This window comes from Taudactylus pleione, unplaced genomic scaffold (assembly GCF_031769625.1).
Source record: "Taudactylus pleione unplaced genomic scaffold, aTauple2 ptg000095l, whole genome shotgun sequence".
NCBI lineage: Eukaryota > Metazoa > Chordata > Amphibia > Anura > Myobatrachidae > Taudactylus > Taudactylus pleione.
The window spans coordinates 29162478-29187483 of record NW_028284497.1 but is presented as its reverse complement, the minus strand read 5'-3'; the positions used below and the strand labels follow the sequence as shown (position 1 = coordinate 29187483).

The window sequence follows — 25006 nt, the reverse complement described above, 5'->3', positions numbered from 1 at the left end:
TTGTTGTGGTAAATGAAAATTGAGCTGTCTACCTAAATCTTATGTCTTCAGTAACTGTAATTGCTCCAAATCTGTAAATGCAAAACATTTCTAGTATTGGTATATGAGGGCCCAATTACTTGACATCTGGTAACATTGGGAGAATGGCCCAGTTTGGGGTGTAAAATAATGGGGTGCAGTTGTCAGTAAGGACGTTTTACACACTGCAGCCTGCAGAAAAGTCTGTACATTAAACCTAGTATCCTATGTGGATTGCAACCTTCATTCACTCTTTTTATTTTCTGTTATTACAGTGGGCAGTTTGCAGTGGTGAAGAAATGCCAGGAAAAAAGCTCGGGCGTGCAGTATGCTGCGAAATTCATCAAGAAGAGGAGAACCAAGTCCAGCCGCCGTGGGGTGACCCGGGAGGATATTGAGAGGGAGGTCAGCATACTGAAAGAAATCCAACATTCTAATGTGATCACGTTGCATGAGGTGTACGAGAACAAAACGGATGTCATTCTCATTCTAGAGCTGTAAGTGCCACAACCACTCTTCCCCCCCTCCCCCCAGGATTGTTTGTGTTTCGGGTACTGAAAGGATGATGTAATGAGCTTCCTGTGTAGCCACAAGAATGGCACAACACCCAAAGAGCTGCTATTTCAAGAGCCCTTCATTATTCCAGCCTGAGGGTTTTGCTGAACTAAACTAGTTTGTAGTGAGTTTACTTTCCCTACGGGGTGTCAGATATGAGACACAAATAGCTGGCAAACATCCATTCAGCCCCCTCCTTGCCAGTGGTGTAACGATGAAATTCAATGCACTGCTACTCTAAGGGATCAGTGATTTCATTAGTTTTAGGTTCAGAAGGTTCTTTGTTTCTATGATTTAAAACAAATAGCCCTCCAGTTTGTGTGATGGAATTGCAGTCTCAGTTTATGGGTGAATTTAGTTCCATCAGAAGAGGCCTCCATTTGATTAGGACACAGTTGGTCGTCGCATCAAAAATGGGCTTCCATAGTTCTCACATATTATGAAAAACTCGTCTGATTCCATAGGAAGGCCCAATGGTTATTACAGGTGTCTGAGATATATCTTCTGCAACAGGAAGCCTGAATCAGTGGTTTTTTTCCATAGCGCCATCGTATTACGCTATGCTATACAGAGTACATTTATTCAGGCCCTGCCCCTTTTGCTAGGTGTCTACATTAAATATCACAAATAAAAATACTTATAAAAATGTATATATTGAATTTCCTATATAATTTATTTTATATCTCTGTTTATTGGTGATGTCACCAGCATCACATTTGATTTGCAATGGTTTTATCAGCTAGGGCAGAACACTCACAGATATGATGATCATCTCATGCAATGAACTTCTTTTCAAACTGAAAGGCGTGCAATTACTAGGAATAATGTACCCCACTCCCACTGTGTATATGACAGATCATCAATTATTTAATATTTTTGTCCAATGCACTGCATGTGGATATAATCTTTATATTAAAGAAAATATAAAGGCATTAGTGAATTATGCAGGTGTGTGAAAACACTGCTCTCATCCCTGATGTCAGTATGTCTGTGTACAGTTCATCGTGTTATTCTTTCTACTTTTCTGTCATCGAAGTGACATCAGTTTCTGTAAACACCTGTCAGACCAGACCTTCCAGTGACATGTTTGTCTAGATTTTCCTGCTATTGGATCATCATCATCACCATTATTATTATGACCTGGACATAACCATACATAGCTCAGAGACAACCAGGTGTTTTATTCCTTGTTCTGCTATTGCATGGGAAAATCTCCTATCTGACAAGTGTACACAAACATGTTTGTTCATGAGTAGTAAGGGTGTCCTCTGTTACAGCCTGTGATGCATTACAGTCCAGACAACATGAAGTGAACTCTAATGGTGCGTACACACTACACGATATGCTCCCTGAGCGATATCGTGTAGTGTTGTCCCCGGCAGGCTGTGCTCAATATCGTTCATGACATTGAGCACAGCCGCTGAACGATATCATTAATGATTCGTTCAGCGCCGGGCTCTCTCCCCCATTCCCTGACATACAGCAACCTGACGAGATCGTCAGGTTGGCCTGCATGTCAGCCCGATGAACGATAATGATGAACGACCCGCGGGAATGCGCGTCGTCGTTATCGTTCATCTTTTTGGGGTTAAAAATGGACGATAAAGTGGATGACTGAACGATAACGTTATCGTTCAGTCGTCCACTTTATCGCCCAGTGTGTACGCACCTTAAGCCGTATACATTTTGATAATGTACCAATGTATATTATTACTGTTCCTTGTTCTGTATTGTATAGTACTGTAAGTCACTGGTCAACCTATTCGTTTATGTACTTTGTAAGGCGGTGCGGAACACTTGTGGCGACATATAAATAAATTATAATGTATGCCCTCCCATACAGTCTTGTTTTATTTTGTCTGTTGCTGTAAACTGACTGTCTTAAGAGATCTTAATGTACGTTTCCTTTTTTTTTTTCCTCTTCCACTTGCTGCGTCCACCTTGTCACCACTTCAGTTTTGTTTAGCTTTCTTTTTTTCTGTAACTTTCACTAGCAACCTGCTTTATCTTTCTGGATAACTTATGTGCTTTCCATCAAGGCCTATATATAAACCAGGTAGAGTTCTTTAGTTTGATGCCCTTCGAAACAAAAAATTTCGTATGCTCTTTGTTTGTATACACAATAGCTTGAATAAGGTTGCATGGACAGACACCCATGTTTATTTACATTCATATAGCACAATGGAACGTTAGCCGATCAAAGAATTCTGGAATCTATAGGTCTATTTACTAAGCAGTGTTATGAGACAGAGTGAAAAGTGGTTGGAATCTATAGGTCTATGGGGTCTATTTACTAAGCAGTGTTATGAGACAGAGTGAAAAGTGATAAGTCCGTGATAAGGTGCCAGCCAATCAGCATGCCCACTGTCTAATCCTGGCAATTGTCTAATGACAGGCGTCGAAATCCCAACGGCTGTCATTAGACCTTCGCCGGGAGCCCGACACCTGGCTTACCGATCGAAGGTAAGCCGGGCACGGACAGCCGCGCGCGCAGGGGGGTTTGGTGGTGTGTTAGGGGCCCCCAGGGGTGACTTGGGGTTAGGCACCCCACTGGGAGGTTAGGGTTATGCTAGGGGAAGGGGGGTTAGGCACCCCTGGGGGGTGGTTAGGGTTAGGCACCCCCCCCCTGCGGGCGACTTAGGGTTAGGTTGTGGGGAAGGGGGGTTAGGGTTAGGCACTTGGGAGGGGGGGGGGTTAGGGTTAGGCACCCCTGAGTGAGGGTTAGGGTTGGGGGAGGTTAGGCTAGTAAATAGAAAAAATACTCACCTGTCGGGATCTTCACTGCCGGGCTTCCGCGGTAAAGCATACTGATTCCATGGGCGGGATGCATGGTGCATTGCATTAGGCATGAGATGCATTTATGGTCAATGTAACAGTCAAAAACAAAAAAAAAAATGGACAAACAGAAGTACAACCCTGTCCACCACCACATAACTGAACCGAAGGATGACAGGTAAGCATAATTTACTTAATAATATTTTTTTTCTGAATTTTTCAATAACAAACTTATGGCTAAGGGGTGCCATGAAAACAATGCTGATACTCTAGTGCACCGTGCTTTCAAAAAGTTTTGGGAAAAAATTATTTATGTGCAAAAGTAATTCACAATGCACCCAGTTGTTATGCAGTTGCTAAATTACTGTATCATTACTTTATTCTCTAACAGGATTGTCTGTGAATTGTTCTGTGTCTGTATTCTATCTGATCACTGATACTCCTTATCCTTGTTGCATCTTTCCAGTGTTGCAGGTGGCGAGCTATTTGATTTTCTTGCTGAGAAGGAATCGCTGACAGAAGAGGAAGCTACAGAGTTTCTCAAACAGATCCTGAATGGCGTCTATTACCTCCACTCGCTGCAAATTGCTCACTTTGATCTCAAGGTGCAGAACATTTACTATCGCATCATTTCTCACTAGAACTGGAACACTGTAAAATTTGTACTTTATATTTCCAAATACACTCGTGTCAGATCTGCCTCATGTAAAATGTGCCGGATTGGTTGTATGAAAGGCCAGCTATCATCCCTTAATTAATCTTATGTGTCTTTTGTCTCTTCCTAGCCGGAGAACATCATGCTTTTAGACAGGAATATGCCTAAGCCTCGCATTAAAATTATTGACTTTGGCCTAGCTCACAAAATTGATTCAGGAAATGAATTCAAAAACATATTTGGAACTCCAGAATTTGTTGGTAAGTGCATCTATATGGTGATCATCTTGTTGGTATTAATGTGGAAATTATTTTGTTCTTCAATTGTAGCAGAGTCCTGTATATAAAATGTTTTTCTTTTCTTTTCTCCCATCTAAAGCTCCCGAAATCGTAAACTATGAGCCACTTGGTCTGGAGTCAGATATGTGGTAAGGACTGTCATCTACACATCAGCCAGATATCTATAAAGACAACACATGAACACTACTGTGTTTACTGTTCATTTATGTTCACATATTGCGTGACCTGATGGAGGTTTAGGAATATAACCTATTGTAGGTGTCTGCGTCCTTGTCCATCTATTTTACTAAAACTCCACTTACACAATTTTAGATCTTCACATAGGGGCTTATGTATAATTGTTGGCAAAATGGGCATAAAAGAAGGAAAAAATAATAAGGTGAGATAAATAGGCATGAGCAGCATATGTGCATGTTTTACGTGAAGTCCTCTTCGTTAGCACGTATTTTCACCTGCCCTAGATACATCTCCTTACAGGCATTTGTGCAAATACGCCCTTATTGTACTCAACCTACATTGTAATACCCCTTCATACCCTCATCCTGCCTCTCCAGGCACAGGCAGGTATAAGTGGCAGAATTGTACGGGCGTGGTATAATGTCGGCATGAGAATGTTGACATGGCCATAATTTGGACATTCACCATGTAGACAGTGATGAAATGTCAATATGTTAGAATGTCGACATATCGCCCTTGGTAACCTTTTGACTACATCCCGAATTGCACAAGTCTGCATAGGTGCATATGCGTACAACGGTCAGAAGTAAGGTATCCCATTCACAACCCTTACACATTTACATTTTCTATCATACATGCCTATGATCTTTGTAAGCTATTTTGTTTTTGTTTTTATTTAAATGCACAACTCTGCGACACAGTCTGTACATGTGACAAATGCCCAAATGGGGAGGGGGCTTTGATAACTGTTCTTACCTATTGGAACCTCTGTGACTGATGTGATGGGTCTGTAACAACAGCATATTTACTTCATCAACCACACATGTTGCAGAACAATCACAATATTGTGGACATTTTTATTTTTGACTTAATGACATCACTCTTTTAAAAATATTATAAAAGTAATGTTCAGGTATGTCATTTGTAAGCTTTTCCTGTGTTTTTTATAGGAGTATTGGAGTAATAACCTACATCCTGTAAGTATTATTTTCTGTACTATATTTTACTCGTGTTGGATATGTTTTTCATCTCTTGACATTTCAAGTATAGAGAGTTTCTAGAAGAATGGCGTCACCAAGCATTTGAGATCACAAGATAGGAAATTGTTCCTTACTACATGTCCCACACAATGATTACACTGCCGTTATGTCATTAGTGGCGCAGACTGAATAATGCGCTGTCAACAGCATGGATGGTGCACATTGTTCTACGGTCATTAAAATTTACAGTACATAAAATAAATGTGTAACCATTCCAGTGCTTCAGAGGGAATTGTAAGTGTCACACCTGCACAGCGAGCATCCTTTTTTTTTTTTTTATAGTGTGCTTGGCAATTTGTTGTACAGCCTAGCCATATAGCTGATTTATTTAATTGTTGCAAAGGTGTCATTTTCTATCTAAGTAAACCTTAAAAAAAACTGACATAACTTATAGTCTCACCAATGTTGGCTTCTTGATGGAGTACAGGGACAGACTGTAACCTTTTTTTGCTGATGTTTGTCCAGGTTAAGTGGCGCATCCCCATTTCTCGGTGAGAGCAAACAAGAGACTTTGGCTAACATATCTGCCGTTAGCTATGAGTTTGAGGAGGAGTTTTTCAGTAACACAAGCAACCTAGCAAAAGATTTTATTCGGCAGCTTCTTGTCAAGGACCCAAAGTAAGTTCTGCTACAATGAACTCCTTGAAATCTGGTAAATAGGAGTTTTGGGAACCGCAATAAAGGTGGAGTGGGAGATGCTGTACAGGAGTAAGCTATACAAAACCTCAATTATAAAGAATGGAACCACAATTATGCACAGACACTGCACTCATGAAAGCATTTTTTTTTTTAACTTCAAATATGTATTGAAAAGAAAACAATATAAGCACTGCTAATAACACTATGATAGTGTGGGGCAACAGAGAAAGGTAGATCTTTTGTTCCATGCTGCATAATGGGAATACACTACGTGTACAGATAAAGAACTTGTAGCCTTAAAATTTACTATCAAGTCATTTTTTTAAAATATTCTAATATGATAATATATAAGGAAAAATAGAAATGAAGTGTCCTATAGGTAGAAGAAACCTAATTATTTGGTAGACATTTGTAGATGCTTTATATGTTTTAAATTAGAACATGCATATAAAGTCATTAGGTAAAATAAAGATCACATTTCTTCCACCTGTAACCCTGTCTCGCACCTTACAATATCTACTTATTATTTTTCTTATAAGGAAGAGAATGACGATACAAGATAGTTTACGTCACCCATGGATTAAGGTAAATGTAGAAAATCATGCAGTAACTCCACATCATCACATTACAAGCATGTCTTGTCCATAAATTATTATTCATTATATTGTTATCAGTTTAACATGCATTGTCAGCTAAAAACTGATGGGAATTTAACCTTCCATGAGTCACCGGATATTCAGTGTACCCCCATGTATTTTGGTAAATGAGGGTGTAATATAAAAGTAAGGTGTGCTTCAACTGTATGAAAGCTGGTGCCACCACCCTATATTAATTTGTTTGATTATGTGGTTGCTTTAAAAAACCTTTAAGTAAATCATGCGGGCATGATATGTATGTACGTTGCTGTTTTGTCTTTGAAAACAACCAAAGCCATTGTAAGAGAGGGAAAAAAAAACATTTTTAAAATGTATTAATCTTTTCCAACCACAGTTTTTTCCTCTTTGAAATAAGAGCCAGGAGGGAGAGGGGGAGACTTTAGGCTTTTGTCACAGTTCATGCACCAGGACTCTCTCCTAAGCACCTTCATAGTTTAGTAGTTCCTGTGAAATACTTTGCTTGATTTTTCATCCCTAAAGCTGGGTACACACGTAAAGATTTTCTGTCCAACCACCCAACTAGTTGATTGGTTGGAATGAAAACCTGGTAACGTATGGGAGTAACTGATGATCAGCAATTTGCTCCTAAATTCCAGAAAACAGATGAAAATGGTCGTCAGACAAGTTTGTTAAATGTTTGATCTAAACAATTTGTTCAAATAACAGTTTCTGTCCATTTTCCGGTGTTTGGGAGCAAATTGCTGATTGTCATTTACTTTCATACCTTACCAGATTTTCATTCCAACCAATCAACTAGTTGGATGGTTGGACAGAAAATCTTTACGTGTGTATGCAGCTTTATATCTTTTTTTCAGTCACAGAAAAATGAGATAATAAAGTGAAGGATATAGTAGAAAAGAAAGCATGAGCTTAAATCTGAGCAAAATAATAGAACCTTTATTGTTGTAAGATTTGCCTGGAAATTTAAGCAGTATAAAGAGTTACAAATGTTCAAAGTGCCATGTTGGTGCTAAAATATCTTAAAGTGATAAAAGTTGGTGAGTATAGTGAATAACCCTCTACAAAATTGGCCACAAATAGCGATCCAATTAACCTTATGGACAAATAAAATGAATAAACATGTTATAGCCAAAATTCAATATTAAAAAAGGCAATGTTTTATCAAGATCACCTTCATTAATATTGCATTCAGCCCGTCTACTAGTAATATCTGTACAGATCCTCTGATCTTTATGCCCAACTCTGTTCTTAAAAAGGAGTTACAAGTATTTGTTGTTTTCACTTCATCAATATGTGTGAAGTGATGGGAGTGATCCTGTTAGTCGGCCATAGCAATGTGTCAATGGTTCAAGAGGTATTCTATTGGACAATAGGGCCTGATTCAGAGTTGGGAATAGAGAGAGAGATAGCACTTAACTGTGTACCTTGGCAAACCATGTTGCAATGCAAGGGGTGTAAATAAATTTTTTTTTTGCATGTAGGGTAAATACTGGCTGCTTTTACATGTAGCCCACAAATACTGCTCAGCTTTATTATTACTCTACAATTTAGATGTCAGTTTGGAAACACTCCTCCCAAATCTAAATTTCTCTGCACATTTTAAATCTGCCCCACCTGCAGTGCAGCATGGTTTCACCAAGATGATCAGTTGAGAGATCTCTCTCTATTCCCAACTCTGAATCAGGCACATAGTCATAGTATTAACATTCCAATAAAGTTATTTTGTATTTGTGTCTCGGTTCCTTTGAAAGCATAGTAACTCAGTGTCTTTGTTTACAAGCTATAAATATTGTAACACTATACAGGGTTAAATTAGATTGCACATCAATTTGGCGCCTCGGCAGTTTGTTCTTGCCATATGCGCAATAATGTTTTTTTAATTACGAATTCCCATTTTTCAATTACCTGGTTTATGTTGTTCACTTTTGTGTAGTTTTACTGTATACTTACCAATTTTATTGTATTTTTGCTTTGTGAAAAAAAATAAGACTAATTGTTTTCAAAAATTAGATTGCGCAAGCTCAAACCTTGTATTGCCTGAATCAGTCTTGTACTGAAAGGTACAGTGTTATTGATGGAAGTTAATATTAACAACTGCCAGTGTGGTTTTCACTCCGTTCCTTAGCGCATGTCCTGGGAGAGGCTGAACTCCATCTTACCTTGCAGCTTATTGCAGCAGTAATAACTGGCTGCATTCTGTCCCCCTCAGGTCTCATTGCAGACACAAATAAAAGGCATCAATCAGACATTTCCAGCATTTTTTCTTGTGTTCAGGGATCTTTTCCAATTTACTGCTTATATTTTATCAATGTGATTACCACAGTAACACTGCAGTATACAGTGCGTGGATTACTTACATTGTGAAGCTGTTTTCCGCAATGAATGTAAGACGCAGCCTTTCTGACTCTTTGTAAACTTGTCTCAGCCTAAAGATACACAACAAGCGCTAAGCAGAAAAGCCTCCGCTGTGAACATGGAGAAATTCAAGAAGTTTGCTGCACGTAGAAAATGGAAAGTGAGTTTTTGTCTTGGTGGTGGTAGTTTTTCCCTTTCTTGTGGATATTCCATGTATTGTTTTATCTTTTTTGATCTCTTATATGTAACATAGGTCCCAGTGCAGGTTCTAGGTTTAATTTTGTCATAACGCTATTAGAATCCTCTTTTTTTTTTTTTTTTTTTTTTTTTTTAGTATTCTATCCTAATTGATGCCGTAACTGTGCACTGTTGTAGAGTAAAATAGCTTTTTTGCTGAAGACCATAACTAAGCAAGATGTTTAGGCATTAAAGGCACCATACAATAACCCATGCCCCTCATCCCCTGATGCCCTTACAGTTGCTGCTATGGAGCTTAAGTGTTACTGTAAACATATTTGGCTTCCAATGACTTTCAAATAAACGTAACATGCCAATGATCGTGAGGTCCAGAATTCACACTAAAGGCACATTTCATAAAGCTTAGTCCAGAAATGGGAATGCCCAACAAAAAGTATTTCAACTAGATTTCTGAATACTTGCTGAGTAACAAAATGTAATTGTCCTTTTACGAGTGTTTACCATAGATATGCTGTAACTTTAGTTGGCTGAAAATCTAGGCATGTCCCTGGTTGTGATCAGCCAGATGTTGGCTTTCATTAGCAATTTGCAAGTTACTCTAACATAAGCAACTATCTGATTGGTTTGAATGTTTTACAGCATGTGTCTGTAAATTGCATCCCACTTCCCAAGCCAATGGTCTTAAACATTGAAATTGTTCATGTGTATATACCTGCAGTAGGCGTAGTGCATTGGAGATTTCCATGATTCATTGCCCATAGAGGACATTTTATGCATAATGGGGCAGATGTATGAAGCTCTGGAAAGTGATAAAGTGCAGAGTGATAAACGGCCAACCAATCAGCTCAAAACTGTCATGTTACTAACTGTGTTTGAAAAATGACAGGTGGGAGCGGATTGGTTGGTCGTTTATCACGCTGCACTTTATCACTTACCACAGGTTCATACATCTGCCCCAGTGGCTGTTAGAGATACATACATTTCTTATGCAATTGAGGATAACCGACTAGCAATGTCTTCTGTTTTTCAAGCAATCTGTTCGCTTAATATCCCTGTGCCAAAGACTATCAAGATCTTTCTTATCAAGGAGCAACATGAGTATTGCTAGAAGTGATGACACTCTGGTAAGTAAAAAAAAAAATCAATAAGAACAAGGGGTTGTTCATTCCTTTTTGTTTGGCAATGTTTAGTGGAGAACGCAATACTGCATACATGGCCTGCCAGCTACCGGCTTCTGAATGGTCAGTCTGAAACAAGAACTTGTCCTGAGGATTTGTGGCTTTTATACAGAACATATCTGGTTTATGAGCCAGCAATTTATTGGTCTGCAAAGCACCTGTGTTACAGTCCTAATGCACAAACAAAGCCATTGACCTTCTGGAAGATTGCAGCTCGCTTAGAGCATATATGTACCCTCATGGAACAAAACAAGCCCTTATACATACAGCATACTGTAAATGAATGGCTAATTCATATTATCTGTAAAATAACGGTATCCTTACAGGATAAAGCTGACTAGAGATGCAACAGTTTATTCAGGTTTAGAATTAATCATTTACTTTGTGTGCGAGTTATAATTATGGTGCACACATTGCCATTGCATTTCATTTGTTTAAAAACATTAACGTCAGATTTAAATGGGTTTGGCCATTTGTTGTGTTTGGACCTCCAGCCATTATGTTAGCCATATTTACTTCTTCATAGATTTTAACATTGTAAACTCTTGCACAAATATACTCATATGCTGTATAAGTGCCAGACTCGTTTGCAGGAGAACCATGTTTTACTTTTCATTGGCTCTGACCAATATGAGCTTGGAACTTATGCACGTGACCATGAAGTTGAACAGACATTAGAAATGGGCATATTTCCTTGATCCAAACTGTAATGGTTCCCACCTACAAACTGTTGGATCTATATCCAGACTGGCCCCACGCAGTTTGTCAAGACTTTATACAAACTAGAGAAAAATCGCTGACATTTCTGCCAATAATTAGAATTTATTTTGTTTACTCCAGTTGAACCATCCCAAATTTTGTCAAAAGTTGGGAGTTAACTCTCAACTAGGGGTGTGCACCGGCCACTTTTCGTGTTTTGGTTTTGGATCTGGATCTTTCTTCGTGTTTTGGATCTGGATTGGTTTTGCCAAAACCACCCTTCCGTGTTTTGGGTTCTGGGTTTTGTGTTTTGGATCTGTATTTTTTTGAAAAAAAGCATAAAAACAGCTAAAATCACAGAATTTGTAGGTTTTTCTGCTCCTATGCTATTAACCTCAATAACCTTAATTTCCACTCATTTCCAGTCTATTCTGAACACCTCACACCTCACAATAGTGTTTTTTTATGTCCAAAAGGTTGCACCGAGGTAGCTGGATGACTATGCTAAGCGACACGAGTGGGCGGCACAAACACGTGACCCATCTAGGAGTGACACTGCAGTGGCAGACAGGATGGCAGTTTGAAAAACTAGGCCCCAAACTGTACATAATGCAAAGAAAAAAAAGTGGTGCAAGATGGAATTGTCCTTGGGCCCTCCCACCCACCCTTATGTTGTATAAACAGGACATGCACACTTTAACAAATCAATCATTTCAGCGCCAGGGTCTGCCACACAACTGTGGCTGAAATGATTGGTTCGTTTGGGCCCCCACAAAACAAGCTGGCAATTAATGTGTCCCTGCACAAACTGGCTCTACGGAGGCAAGATGTCATCCTCATCCTCCTCATCCACCGATTCCTCACCCTCTTCAGTGTGTACATCCTCATCCTCACAAAGTATTAACTCGTCCCCACTTGAATCCACCACCACAGGTCCCTCTGTACCTTCTGGAGGCTGGTCTCCCTGGAAGAGCTGATAATTCATTTTGATGAACATCATCTTCTCCACATTCTGTTGAAGCAACCTCCTACGCCTATCGCTGACAAGGTTCCCGGCTGCACTAAACACTCTTTCGGAGTACACACTGGAGGGGGGGCAACTCAGGTAAAATAGAGCCAGTTTGTACAGGGGCCTCCAAATTGCCTCTTTTTCCTGCCAGTACAGGTATGGACTGTCTGACATGCCTACTTGGATGCTGTCACCGATGTAATCCTCCACCATTCTGTCAATGGTGACAGTATCATATGCAGTGACAGTAGACATGTCAGTAGACAAGTCCAAACTTGGTCCTGCCTGCCCTGCATCACCGCCAGCGGGTTGCTTAGGATACCTAAGTTTTTTCCTGGCAGCCCCAGTTGCGGGAGAAAATGAAGAAGGAGCCGTTGACGTGTCATGTTCCGCTTCAGCTGACAGTGTGTTCACCAGCAGGTCTTTGCACCTCTGCAGGCTTGTGTCGGCCGGAAAGAGAGACACCACATAGGCTTTAAACCTAGGATCGAGCACGGTGGCCAAAATGTAGTGGTCTGATTTCAACAGATTGACCACCCTGGAATCCTGGCAAAGCGAATGAAGGGCTTCATCCACAAGTCCCACATGCCGAGCGGAATCGCTCCGTCTTAGCTCCTCCTTCACTTTCTCCAGCTGCTTCTGCAAAAGCCTGATGAGGGGAATGACCTGACTCAAGCTGGCAGTGTCTGAACTGACTTCACGTGTGGCAAGTTCGAAGGGCTGGAGAACCTTGCACAACACGGAAATCATTCTCCACTGCGCTTGAGTCAGGTGCATACCCCCTCCTTTGCCTATGTCATAGGTGGATGTATAGGCTTGTATGGCCTTTTGCTGCTCCTCCATCCTCTGAAGCATATAGAGGGTTGAGTTCCACCGCGTCACAACCTCTTGCTTCAGGTGATGGCGGGGCAGGTTCAAGAGTGTTTGCTGGCGCTCCAGTCTTCGGCACGCAGTCGCTGAATGGCGAAAGTGGCCAGAAATTTTTCGGGCCACCCAAAGCGTCTCCTGCACGCCCCTGTCGCTTTTCAGAAAATTCTGCACCACCAAGTTTATTGTGTGAGCAAAACATGGGACGTGCTGGAATTTGCCCAGATGTAATGCCCGCACAATATTGGTGGTGTTGTCAGATATCACAAATCCCCAGGAGAGTCTAAGTGGGGTAAGCCACTGGGCGATGATTTCCCTCAGTTTCTCTAAGAGGTTGTCGGCGGTGTGCCTCTTACTGAAACCGGTGATACACAGCGTAGCCTGCCTTGTAACGAGCTGGCGTTTCTGAGATGCTGCTACTGGTGACGCTGCTGCTGTTGCTGCGTAAGGTGATACATCTACCCAGTGGGCTGTCACAGTCATATAGTCCTTAGTCTGCCCTGTTCCACTTGTCCACATGTCCGTGGTTAAGTGGACATTGGGTACAACGGCATTTTTCAGGACACTGAGGACACTTTTTCTGATGTTTCTGTACAGTCTCGGTATCGCCTGCCTAGTGAAGTGGAATCTAGACGGGATTTGGAACCGGGGACACACTACCTCCATCAATTGTCTAAATCCCACTGCACTAATGGCGGATACCGGACGCACGTCTAATACCGACATAGCAGTCAAGGCCTCAGTTATACGTTTTGCTTCAGGATGACTGCTGTCGTACTTCATCCTCCTCGCTAAGGACTGTTGGAGGGTCAATTGTTTAGTAAAAGTAGTGGTGTTCCTACTTCCTCTCTGGGATGATGAACGACTCCCAGCAGCAGCAACAGCAGCAACAGCAGCAGCGGCAGCAGTAGGCATAGCAATGCAGGATCCTCCGGAGGAATCCCGGATAGGAGAGTCAGTCATGCCAGTGACATGGCCTGCAGGACTACTTCCGATCCTGACTAAGGAGGAAATTGACGAGGAGGGAGTTGACGGTGTGGTTTGCAGGCGCTTGGATACAACAGGACAACGGGATTTAGGTGTCCCTGGACTGCTTACGGTCTTAGCCAAAGTTTCTGGACTTGACAGTAACTTTTTATGAACGCGCTGCAGGTGCCGTATAAGGGAGGATGTTCCTAGGTGGTTGACGTCCCTACCCCTACTTATTTCACCTTTACATATGGTACATATGGCAAGACAGTTGTTGTCCGGATTTGGATAGAAATATTGCCAGACCAAAGAGGTGGAATGTTTGGTCTTCTGCCCAGGCATGACCGTGATGGGCTTTTTCATCCCACGGACAACAACTGTCTCCCCCGGAGCCTGATTTAAACAAACCACATCACCATCAGAATCCTCCTCGCCAACTTCCTCCTCAGCGCCAGCTACACCAGTATCCTCATCCTGTTGTACTTCAACAGTGACATCATCAATTTGCATATCAGCAAGTGGACTGTGGGTGCTCCTTTCAGCACTTGCAGGGGGCGTGCAAATGGTGGAAAGAGCCACCTCTTCCCGTCCAGTGCTGGGAAGGTCAGGCATCGCAACCACCACCACACTTGGACTCTCCTTGGGGATTTGTGATATCTTCTTAGAAAGCACAGTTCTTCGCTGTGCTTTTGCCAGCTTAACTCTTTTGATTTTTTTAGTGGGAGGAGGGCTTCCATCGTCATGTGAAGCTGAACCACTAGTCATGAACATACTAGAGATTGACCTTAGCCGTTCCTTGCCACTCCGTGTCGTAAATGGAATATTGGCAAGTTTACGTTTCTCTTCAGCTGATTTAAATGTCTTTTTCAAGGTCATTTTCCTGAACTTTGCCATTTGGGATTGTATGTGCCCTCTACTATGACATTGGGCATCGGCCTTGGCAGACGACGTTGATGGCATGTTATTGTCTATGTCATGACTAGTGGCAGCAGCTTCAGCACTAGGAGGAAGTGGTTCTTGATCTTTCTCTATTTTATTTTTATCGGAGAAAGTTTGGTCCTCCATTTATGTTATATCAATTTGATATATACGTGGGGCTAAACACAGAAAATAATTTTTTTTTTGGTTTGGACTGGAGTGTACTTTCGGGGGTTACAGCACCCTTTAACGGTCAAGCCAGCCGGCCCTTTACTTATGACACAGGCGCATGCTTGGCACTACTTTGTTGATGCACGTGCGGCTACTGCGCACACAATTCACAAACACAGAAAATAATTTTTTTTTTGGTTTGGACTGGAGTGTACTTTCGGGGGTTATAGCACCCTTAACGGTCAAGCCAGCCGGCCCTTTACTTATGACACAGGCGCACGCTTGGCACTACTTTGTTGATGCACGTGCGGCTACTGCGCACACAATTCACATACACAGAAAATATATTATTTTTTTAGCACTTGGGGGGAGCACCCCTGATGGACAGAGCACCCCCTGGACAACACTACAGCACCCCTTTAGGACTGGGACACTGCACTGGACTTTGGAGTGGACACAGCCCCTATGGAGAACTGACTGCACAACACAGTCCAGCCAGCCCCTATGGACTTTGAAGTAGTGGACACAGCCCCTATTAACAACAACAGCAGCACAGCACAACACAGCCAGCCCCTATGGACTTTGAAGTAGTGGACAACAGCAGCACTACACTACACTACACTACACAGCCCTAACTCCCACCCTCCCTCTTCACTGTCCACAGCCGAGTGAGAAAATGGCGCCGACGTGGGTACCTTATATAGGATCCAAAACCCGCGAGACTCGGAAGGCGGGATGATGACGTTTTGCCTCGATTTCAGATCCGAGTCAGGCGGGAAAAGTCGAGCCTGACTCGGATCGGACTCGGATCGGGGGGGTTCGGATTTCAGAAATCCAAACCCGCTCACCCCTACTCTCAACCTGTTTCTACATGGGGGCCGGGGTTGGTAATATATGAGAGAAAGCAAATTTTGTCGCATATACATGATGCCCTGAGGTAATGACAATCTATAGAGATGACAAATCTGTTATTTGCTTTTTGGCACTTACTGGATCCTTGGTTTATCGGCCTGTCATCTCTTGTTCCAGTATGATGTCATGGTGTTTGGTGAATGTGTGTGCCCGTATGGTCATTTTGCAGAATCCAGAAATGTAGATACTTCAGGCGTGCTATAGTTTTCTATAAACGTAATGATTTGTTGCTCCCTAACATCTACATTGCTACTGGCTTTGTATACCACACACATGATTAAATTAAACGCATCAGTTTGGTGCTGTTTAGCATTTAGGACTCCATTTGCGATAAAACTAAAGGATATGTGTACAAGATGGCCACACGCAAGATTGCGTTAAAAGAATACGCATTCAACTACTTCTTTGTTACTGACTCATATTTAATTATTCATTGACTGCTAATGAAGTGAACCACATTTGTTATTAGTATTGGTATCACTACAGATTTTTGTTTATTTTGTTTGGACAAGTGTTATGAAAAATATTTTTCTTTGTACTCCCCGTTTCCTGGTCATGAGTTGCTTTTTTTCATAGCACATGCAGTTTTAATAAATCCACATAAGAGGAACTGGAATTGTGGCAATGGTTTCCTGTATGGCAGCATTTTCTAAATATGGAAATTTTGTATAATAAACCTATCAACCATATCTCATTGTTAATTGTCTTGTTCTATTACTGTGTTTGTTCCCAATTGTGAAGTGCTGCAGAATATGCTGGTGCTACATAAATAAGTGTTGTTAATAATAATAATCTACTTTTCTGGAGTTTTCTAGTATCCTAGCCTTGTACACCACAGGGGATTGAGAAACAATTTGCTAACGTTGTCCCTGGGCCTTGGTTTTATGCTGCCTTGTCTGGTTTTGTTAATTATTAAGATGTTCCCTGGTCTGAGCTGAGCAGCTCTAACATATCAGAGGGCAGAAACTGCTGTACTGGGCATCATTAGAGGTGGTGCAGGCCATCATTTTCCTGATCTCTATTCAGGCAGTTGTTTCACGCCAGGTTATGGAGATTCAGATAAAATAATTTGCCTCCAGTACTTCAAACCAACCCTTTTTTGTCTTCCAATAGTTTAACATGGATGTCGCTGTATATAGTATTTAATACTCAATTTTTACTTATATTGTTTTGCTGATGCATCCTGTGCGATTCATATATAAGGTTGTCTGTATACACAAATCATCATTCAGAATTTGCACAGTCCAAGATGCCATCGTTGTTTAAAATCCTATAAGACTTCCCAAGCCATTAACACTAGTTAAACCAGAGTTTGACACATTTTTCTAAAATCTAGGAGCTAGGATGAAAGTAGGAGGCAGACAGCTGTACCCCAAAAAAATTACAGGAGTGAGTGAAGAGCACAGCTCTGTGTGTTATGCAACTGTTATACACACTATACTAGTCCACAAAATGTATGCAGTTAAATGGATATAGTAAAATGGAGGCCCCCTCACTGCTCTGCACATCTCCCCCAGGGCCACATTCCTAAGCACCTACCCCCCCAGACAACCAACCCCCACAGCCACACTACTGAGGGGGTACCCCAAGGCAAACCATCGATCTGCAGTGACATTGCTGTGCAGCTTCCCCCCTGGGCAAACAAACCCCCCCCCCCTTCCTCACGGTCACATTACTGAGCAGCTAGCCCCCCCAATGGCCACACAACTAGGGGATACCGGCTGGCAAACCACTCCTCCGCAGCCATGCCGCCCCCCTCGTGGTCACACCACTATCCTCTGAAGCCACTCCGCAATCCCATGCCACACATAGACTCTCTTACCGGAGAGCTCTATGCAGCCGGAGTTAGGATACAGCAGACAGCCGGGACATAAAGGAGGATAAGCACAGACTGGGACAGACAGCAGGAGTCACAGCAGGCCCGGTATGGAGAGGATGAGTCAGTGCAGGCCCGGGACAGAGAGGAGTCAGTGCAGGATGGGACGTACAGGAGAAGCCAGCGCAGGCCAGGACGGACAGACACAGCAGTCACCGCAGGTGGCTCTCAGCACATGCACTCCTGGGCATGAAATAACCACTGCAATACTACAGACACTAATCTGCACTGAGGCTGATGAGGGTCTGCTTCCGCCCTCCCTGTAAAATCTGGTAGCCAGGCAGCAAAAGGATTTGTCAAGCTCTGATTTTAAACAACCTTGCTGTTTTTTTTGCCTCCATTTAAATATTTGTTTGGAATTACATATTAATAGTTTTCCCTCATATTAATACATTTTCCTTTTATTGTATAGACAATGGCGCTTACTTAATAACATTCCAATTCATTAGGTCTATTAAAACTTATGTCTAGTTTCTAAGGGTTACATCATTGCTCTTTTGTTTATCCACGGTATTAAATAAACCTTAATTGTCTTTCTTATTTTCAAACATAGTCATTGTCTGATTCACAAAACACTTACCTAGTGATGTTTGAAATCAGTTCTATAACATTGGAATTCTCTGATCCTGTATTCATAAGAAATACATAATAAAAACAATCTTACCTGCAGCAATGTAGCTTTTTATTACAAATGGTTTCCAATTCCAGACACACTTTGCATTCACTGTTTTTTTTACACATTTCATTATGGAGTATACTTTAAGTGGGGATGTAGTCAGCATCCTGGCACGCAGGATGCTGACAGTCTAAATACCGGCACCAGAATCCCGACATCGTCGTGATCCCGGTGCCAGTATCCCAACCACCAGCGTCCCAAAGATAAGTATCAGGGATTAGGGGAGGGTTAGGTTTAGGGCGTGCGTGGAGAGGGGGGTTAGGTTTAGGCACCGGGGAGGGAGGATTAGTTTTAGGGTGCAGGGAGGGGGAGGTTAGGTTTAGGCACTAGGAGGGGAGGTTAGGTTTAGACACCGGGGAGGGTTAGGGTAGGGATTAAGATTAGTTGTACTATACTTACCTACCACTGTCGGGTTCTTCACTGTCGGGATATCGCTGTCAGTATTCTGACCAGCGGCATCCCGACCGCCAGCATCTCATACCCAACCCGTGCTGCTGAAATGGCTCGGATTTTAGAGTCAAGTCAGCTACTAAATTATATATTTTCTAAACTTTAGCTGACTATTGTGCTAATGTGTCATAGGAGCATTACTTAACACACATGGCTAATGTAGCGACCCCCTGGACCATGCACCTGCTTTTATCTACTCAAAAAGCATCGCCTGATATCACTTACTGTGTTATGGGTTGGTGCTAATAGGGAACATTTGCAGTAGGTAATAGGATTGCTTTCCATCAGTGGCTATTTGTATACATTTTGTAATATAGCATTTAAAAGTATCAGACTTTTGTAGTTCTGGATAAATGTCAAAGTTGTGTTGCTGAATCTCAACACTGTGTTTCTTTATGCTGACATTATAGGATGAAGAAGACTCTTTTGTTATGAAAGCCATCATCCACGCTATAAATGATGACAATGTGCCTGGGTTACAACACCTTCTTGGGTCTTTGACAAATTACGATGTAAATCAACCAAACAAGGTAAATGTTTACATAATTTGCTTCACATTTTGTGTATAAAGAAGTTTTTAGCCTTAAAGGATTTCAATTACAGTCTATTTAATGTTTGTTAGGGATGGGGTATTTTCTTAAGTTGAATTTGGGATCTTTTTTATATCTCTTCGGAGCCATAAATCCCTTTTTGGTTTATTTTGGTGTAAGTGTATCTAGCACTTCACAGATATTGAGGCCTTTTTGAGATAAAACCAGCTCAGGCCTAGTTCAGTTAGCATAATATCTAATTAGTCTACCTGGGAACCTTCAGGCTCTGACCTTGAGACAGAGGTTTTTTTTACAGTATGGAAACATTTCAGGAAAACACGTTGCACAGGTCACATTGGCACTGCTAGGTGAGCCTATCATTGGCCTACAGTAAAAAGCAAGCCTGGGATCATGTTGAACCTTTACTCTTACCTATACGGTTTTCAGCTAACCAAGGTTTGCAAGGATTTGCCAGTTTTTTAAAATAAGTCCATAGAAATGGTTGTTAATGAAAGTAGTTCTAGTTTTTAAAATCGACCAGATATTTAACATAGTGTCACTTGCTTTTATTGCTTGATGCAATTCTCAGTATCTATTTTTATCCTTTTATGCTTTGTAAGTAAGAATACAGGGTAAAATGGCTACATGTGGTAAGTTCAGGTGTTCTAACTTACAGAGTTCTAAGTCTGCATAGAATGTAAGATAGTTTATGATCATGGCCAGTGTTCAGGTCCTGTTAGATGTAGTGTATTATGTATATATAGAGTTTGGTAGGATTCTTTTCATTATTGTTACATCCAGTGGCCAAGTCATGTCCTATGTCTTTACACAATAGGGACCTTTAATCTATAATTGCACCAATTAACTATTATTTCCGAAAAATGTGAATGGATTAGGTCCACTGATATGTATAACTGAAGAAAAAACACACTGGATAATGTATTTCAGAATCTCTGTTCGAACTGCTTGTGGTCTGGCTTTTCAATAATATATGTAATAGTGCAGCCTCGGGCAAATCTTGTCCCCTTATAGTGCCCCTCGTCTTAATCACATTTGCCAGATTTTATCGGAGACCTGCATGTTTATATCAAATAGCCTTAGTTATAAAGCAGGTACCTGATACTTGTGAATGTGACTTTATATGAATAGAACAATTCTACTTATTCTTTAGGTTCAGTGGTCTTTGAGCAAGGAGAAAATCGTAACAATTTCTTAGTGCTGTATCAAGTTTTTGATTGTTTCTTGACTGTTCGGTATCCCTGTTTTACAGCATGGTACACCCCCATTATTAATTGCTGCTGGCTGTGGAAATATTCAAATGCTGGAATTGTTAATTAAACGTGGAGCGCACATCGATGTGCAGGATAAGGTCTGTTTTCAACTTGCCCTGATTATTACAAAAGAATCCATTTCTTCTAATGACTTGGGGCCTTATTCAGAGATGGATGCAGTAGCAAAGCCGCGGCATCTTTGTACACAGCGGCTGTGCTATAATAATGCAAAAGCCACAGGAGGCGTTGTAAGTAATAAGACGGCCACTGCCGGCTTCTCTGATCCGATGCTGCATCTTTGGATCAACTACGTGACCATCGGACATCAGAGTAAACTTCAGGTTGGGAAAATCACGCTGTCCGGGCCCAAGGACGCAGCCACTGGCTTCGGCACACTAACAAAACTGATCTGACAAGCCCCCTTTTTCTGGAACGCTCTGTCTTTACCCCCAAACGCCAGCAGGATGTCAATCATGCTGTGGCTCTGGGGTACTGCGACAAATCTTCACATGCACCGCGATCGTGCAGATCTTAAAACATCGGAGTTGTGCGTAATCATCGGGTTTACGTACATCTCTGAATTAGGCCCGTGGTCTCCAATTGATTTGATCATATTTACTAACATATCAGTGTGTGGTGTTCATAACTAATACTGCAGATAATTATACTGTGTTCACCTAGGCTGGATCCAATGCACTTTATTGGGCCTCTCGGCATGGCCATGTTGAGACATTAAAATACCTCCATCAGAACAAATGTCCTCTGGATGTTAAAGATAAGGTACGTTTTATAATTAACATTTTGCAGCTATTCTGTTTTTTTTGCCTTCCTTGAGGGTGAGTTTGACATTGATTAAAGTGTGTATTTGCATCAGTGCTGAATTAAATATTCATCAGGTGGCATGCCCTGAAATGGTGCACTGCAGTACTGAGAGATACCCCCACCCACAAAGAAAACCATCCTTCCTCATCCTAACTAGTAGACTTGTGGGTGCTTGATGATGACAAGGCACCCCCAGCAGTACTGCACTGCGTGTTCCATGTGCTTGTTGTACATAGCCGCAGTGGTGTGCTTTCCATATCACTGGTATTATTGAAGCCATTACAAAATGCAGTGCTGGTAGGGATGAGTGCTCCTGAAATGTGTGTTCCTGGTTGTGTTTCCCTCAGTTATGTAATAAGGAGGGCTGTATGGAACTAGTCCTGCTAACGGTATGAAACATTTATATTTTTCAACCATATTTTCAATCCATTCTCCAACTCCCTCCTCCCACCGCACGTAATTATGTTTCTCTGTTGTGGTTATCTCCTCCTCCAGTGTTGGGTCAATCAATGATTTAATACCAAATCCACTCTTCAGAATTTAAGAGCAAAAGGACCAAAAGCCTTAACAATATAGAACGATTTTTACAAACCCGCGCTCTGTGGTTAATGAGAGTAAATTCTATTTATTGAAATAAATGAAAGGAATAACAGATTAATTAGACAATATAAAAAATGGTCAGTTATTTCAGTCCCGCTTACTTTAGCTAGTGCTTGTTTGCGTGCTTCTACAATATACCTAACGCGTTTCGCATCTCTAGAGATGCTTTTTCAAGGATGGGTGGTATATTTCCATATGCTCCATAAATACGGTAACTTTATCAAGAAAACCGGATGTACATGGTACCAGAAGTTCACCAGAAAGGCAGTAACCAGAGGTCTTCACATCAAAAGTCTAAAGAGCTAATGGATTACGCTCGGTTGCTTAATGAAGCTACCTTATTTATGGATCACTATTTGTATACATGATATGACCTTTAGAACTCAACCATTGACTAGATATTTAAACTCTCCACTGTGATCAATAAAGTCTGAACTAATGACTGTTTGATCAATAATGTCTGAGCTAATAATTGTAAAGTCTTTAAGAATGTTAACTGGCAAGGTTGTTAAGCAATGAATTCTGCTTTACATGCATTACGTGATTTGAAGTGTCAATAAGGGATACAGCTATATCAGCAGATTAGTAAGACTCCTGTACACCCATCCATTGCATACTGGCTCCCCTCCATGCCCTAATGCACTGTGATCTCCATTCACTTAGAAAGATCTCATTATTAACTTTTCCTTTTTTTTTTTTCTTCTTTAGTCTGGAGAAACTGCGCTTCATGTGGCAGCTCGCTATGGTCATGTGGAGGTCATACAGTACCTATGTAGCATTGGGTCACATCCAGATATTCAGGATAAGGTATGTATGGCTAGAATGCCATTCCAGTCTCATTTTTCTGGAGTTCTGTGTTGCATTTCATTAGCACAAATTACTGCTCTCTAACACGATTACATGTGGATTACACAATTCTGTATCTTCTAGTCAGAGAGAGTGTTTTCCAGCACTGATCAGTGCATTTGTGTGATTTACTTCTGTCTTGGTGCTTCAGTGGGAGACTCTGGTGATCTCCATTCCAAGCTGTCCAACACAGAGACACTATGTTTCTCAATTTATGCTTTTTATATGCAACCGAAAGAAACGCATGGGATTGTTTTAACAAATTTTTACTAAAGGGTGCCCACACACATACCGATATACTTACGATCTGACGATGTGCCCGATTTCTCTTTAAATTCTCCCCGGCAGCTCAGCACACGATTTGCTGTCCAATCTTCATACGATCTCCTGCAGCCAGACTTTTTTTTTGTAGTGCATTGTGTCCTAGATTGTCAGATCTGCCGTACTGCACGGCAGATCTGACAATGCGATGTGCGGGGGCGTGCATCGCATCGTGATCATGAGTGGGGACTCACGATTTGGGCATTTTTTACCCGATCTGTCATTCCAATGTGTCGGAATCGGCCAGATCGGGAAAAAAATCGCTGTGTGTGTGGGCCCCCTTAGAATGCCAAGAGACATTTCAAACTGTTTTAAATCACCCTTTGGTGTTAAAGCTTTTTATGTCTTTTACGGAGGACTATAATAGGCTGCATTTTACAAAATAATGTCTTAGGTGTGTAGCCTAATACGTCCCTACATATAATAGCACATGTGAAAATCTAAGCCTAGTGGGCTTTCCTTGGGAAAAAATCAGTACCATCTGGTAAAACTTTTATCCTTCTTTGCGCAAACTCTGTTTATATGTCTCCTAGCTCTGTGTGTGGGAAAATGTGACAAACATCATATACTACACCATAAGCAAACTGTCATTTTTCTTAACTTAAAAAAATACTATATTTTATATTATAAAGATATATGTATGTACAGTACTTCATATTTTGTGTGTTGTTTGTGTTGCAGGAAGATGAGACCCCTCTGCACTGTGCTTCCTGGCACGGTTACTATCCTGTGGCAAAAGCTCTGTGCTGCGCTGGCTGCAATGTTAACATTCGCAACAGAGAAGGAGAGACTCCCCTCCTCACGGCTTCAGCGAGAGGTTACCATGATATTGTGGAATGCTTGACTGAACATGGAGCTGACCTTGATGCAACCGACAAGGTGAATAATTCCCGTTGTCACAATTACACACAAAGATGGTCAAGGACCTTTTATGTCTCTGGATTACAGCTCCTCATATATCTAATTGGCAGTTGGTAACCTGTAATTCCTCACTTTTAAACCCTGATAGTAAAGCATGAGAGAGAGAGAGCTCAGTGGGATGTTAGTGCTGTGCCTTGCTTGTAATTTGTACCTACCCAGTACTGTGCAAAGTAGCATTTTATATTATGTGCCTGGACAAATAATAATATAATTGCCATCATTTCAGTTCTGTGTGTGATTCGATAAAAATTACAGGCTCTGATTTAATAGCATTTTGTAAATCAGCATCTCTACAACTTTAACTGTGTTCACTTTGGGGTTTATGTATCAAGCAGTGAAAAGAGTGGAGAAGTTGCCCATAGCGGAATGGGCATGTAAATACCGAGAGTCGGGATGCCTCCTGTCAAAATACCGACCGCAGCATCCCGATGGTCGGTATCCCGACAGGGGTCGGGTAACTATCCTAACTCTCCCCCCCCACCCCACCCCCCAGCTAACAGCTAAGACACCACCGGCTTACCTCGTTTGGGCTGGCGTCTTGTCTGTATTATGTCATCAGGATTAAGATCTTAAATCCCGTATCAAGCTCCTGCCGTCGGGATTTAGACTGCCGGTCTGCTAACTACATCCCGCTCATAGCAA

General features: G+C 41.5%; 1 protein-coding gene across 1 annotated transcript in view; it reads left to right on the top strand.

Moving 5' to 3' along the window:
- DAPK1 (death associated protein kinase 1) overlaps positions 1–25006 on the top strand; it is a 188652-nt gene that overhangs the window by 118483 nt on the left and 45163 nt on the right. The window contains exons 3-16 of the mRNA XM_088470085.1: positions 294–515; positions 3815–3953; positions 4134–4263; positions 4382–4430; positions 5430–5456; positions 5985–6137; positions 6698–6743; positions 9201–9290; positions 10360–10452; positions 19464–19583; positions 20854–20952; positions 21536–21634; positions 22985–23083; positions 24125–24322. Coding sequence (XP_088326211.1) covers positions 294–515; positions 3815–3953; positions 4134–4263; positions 4382–4430; positions 5430–5456; positions 5985–6137; positions 6698–6743; positions 9201–9290; positions 10360–10452; positions 19464–19583; positions 20854–20952; positions 21536–21634; positions 22985–23083; positions 24125–24322 — 1564 coding nt within the window. The remainder of the gene's footprint in view (positions 1–293; positions 516–3814; positions 3954–4133; positions 4264–4381; positions 4431–5429; positions 5457–5984; positions 6138–6697; positions 6744–9200; positions 9291–10359; positions 10453–19463; positions 19584–20853; positions 20953–21535; positions 21635–22984; positions 23084–24124; positions 24323–25006) is intronic.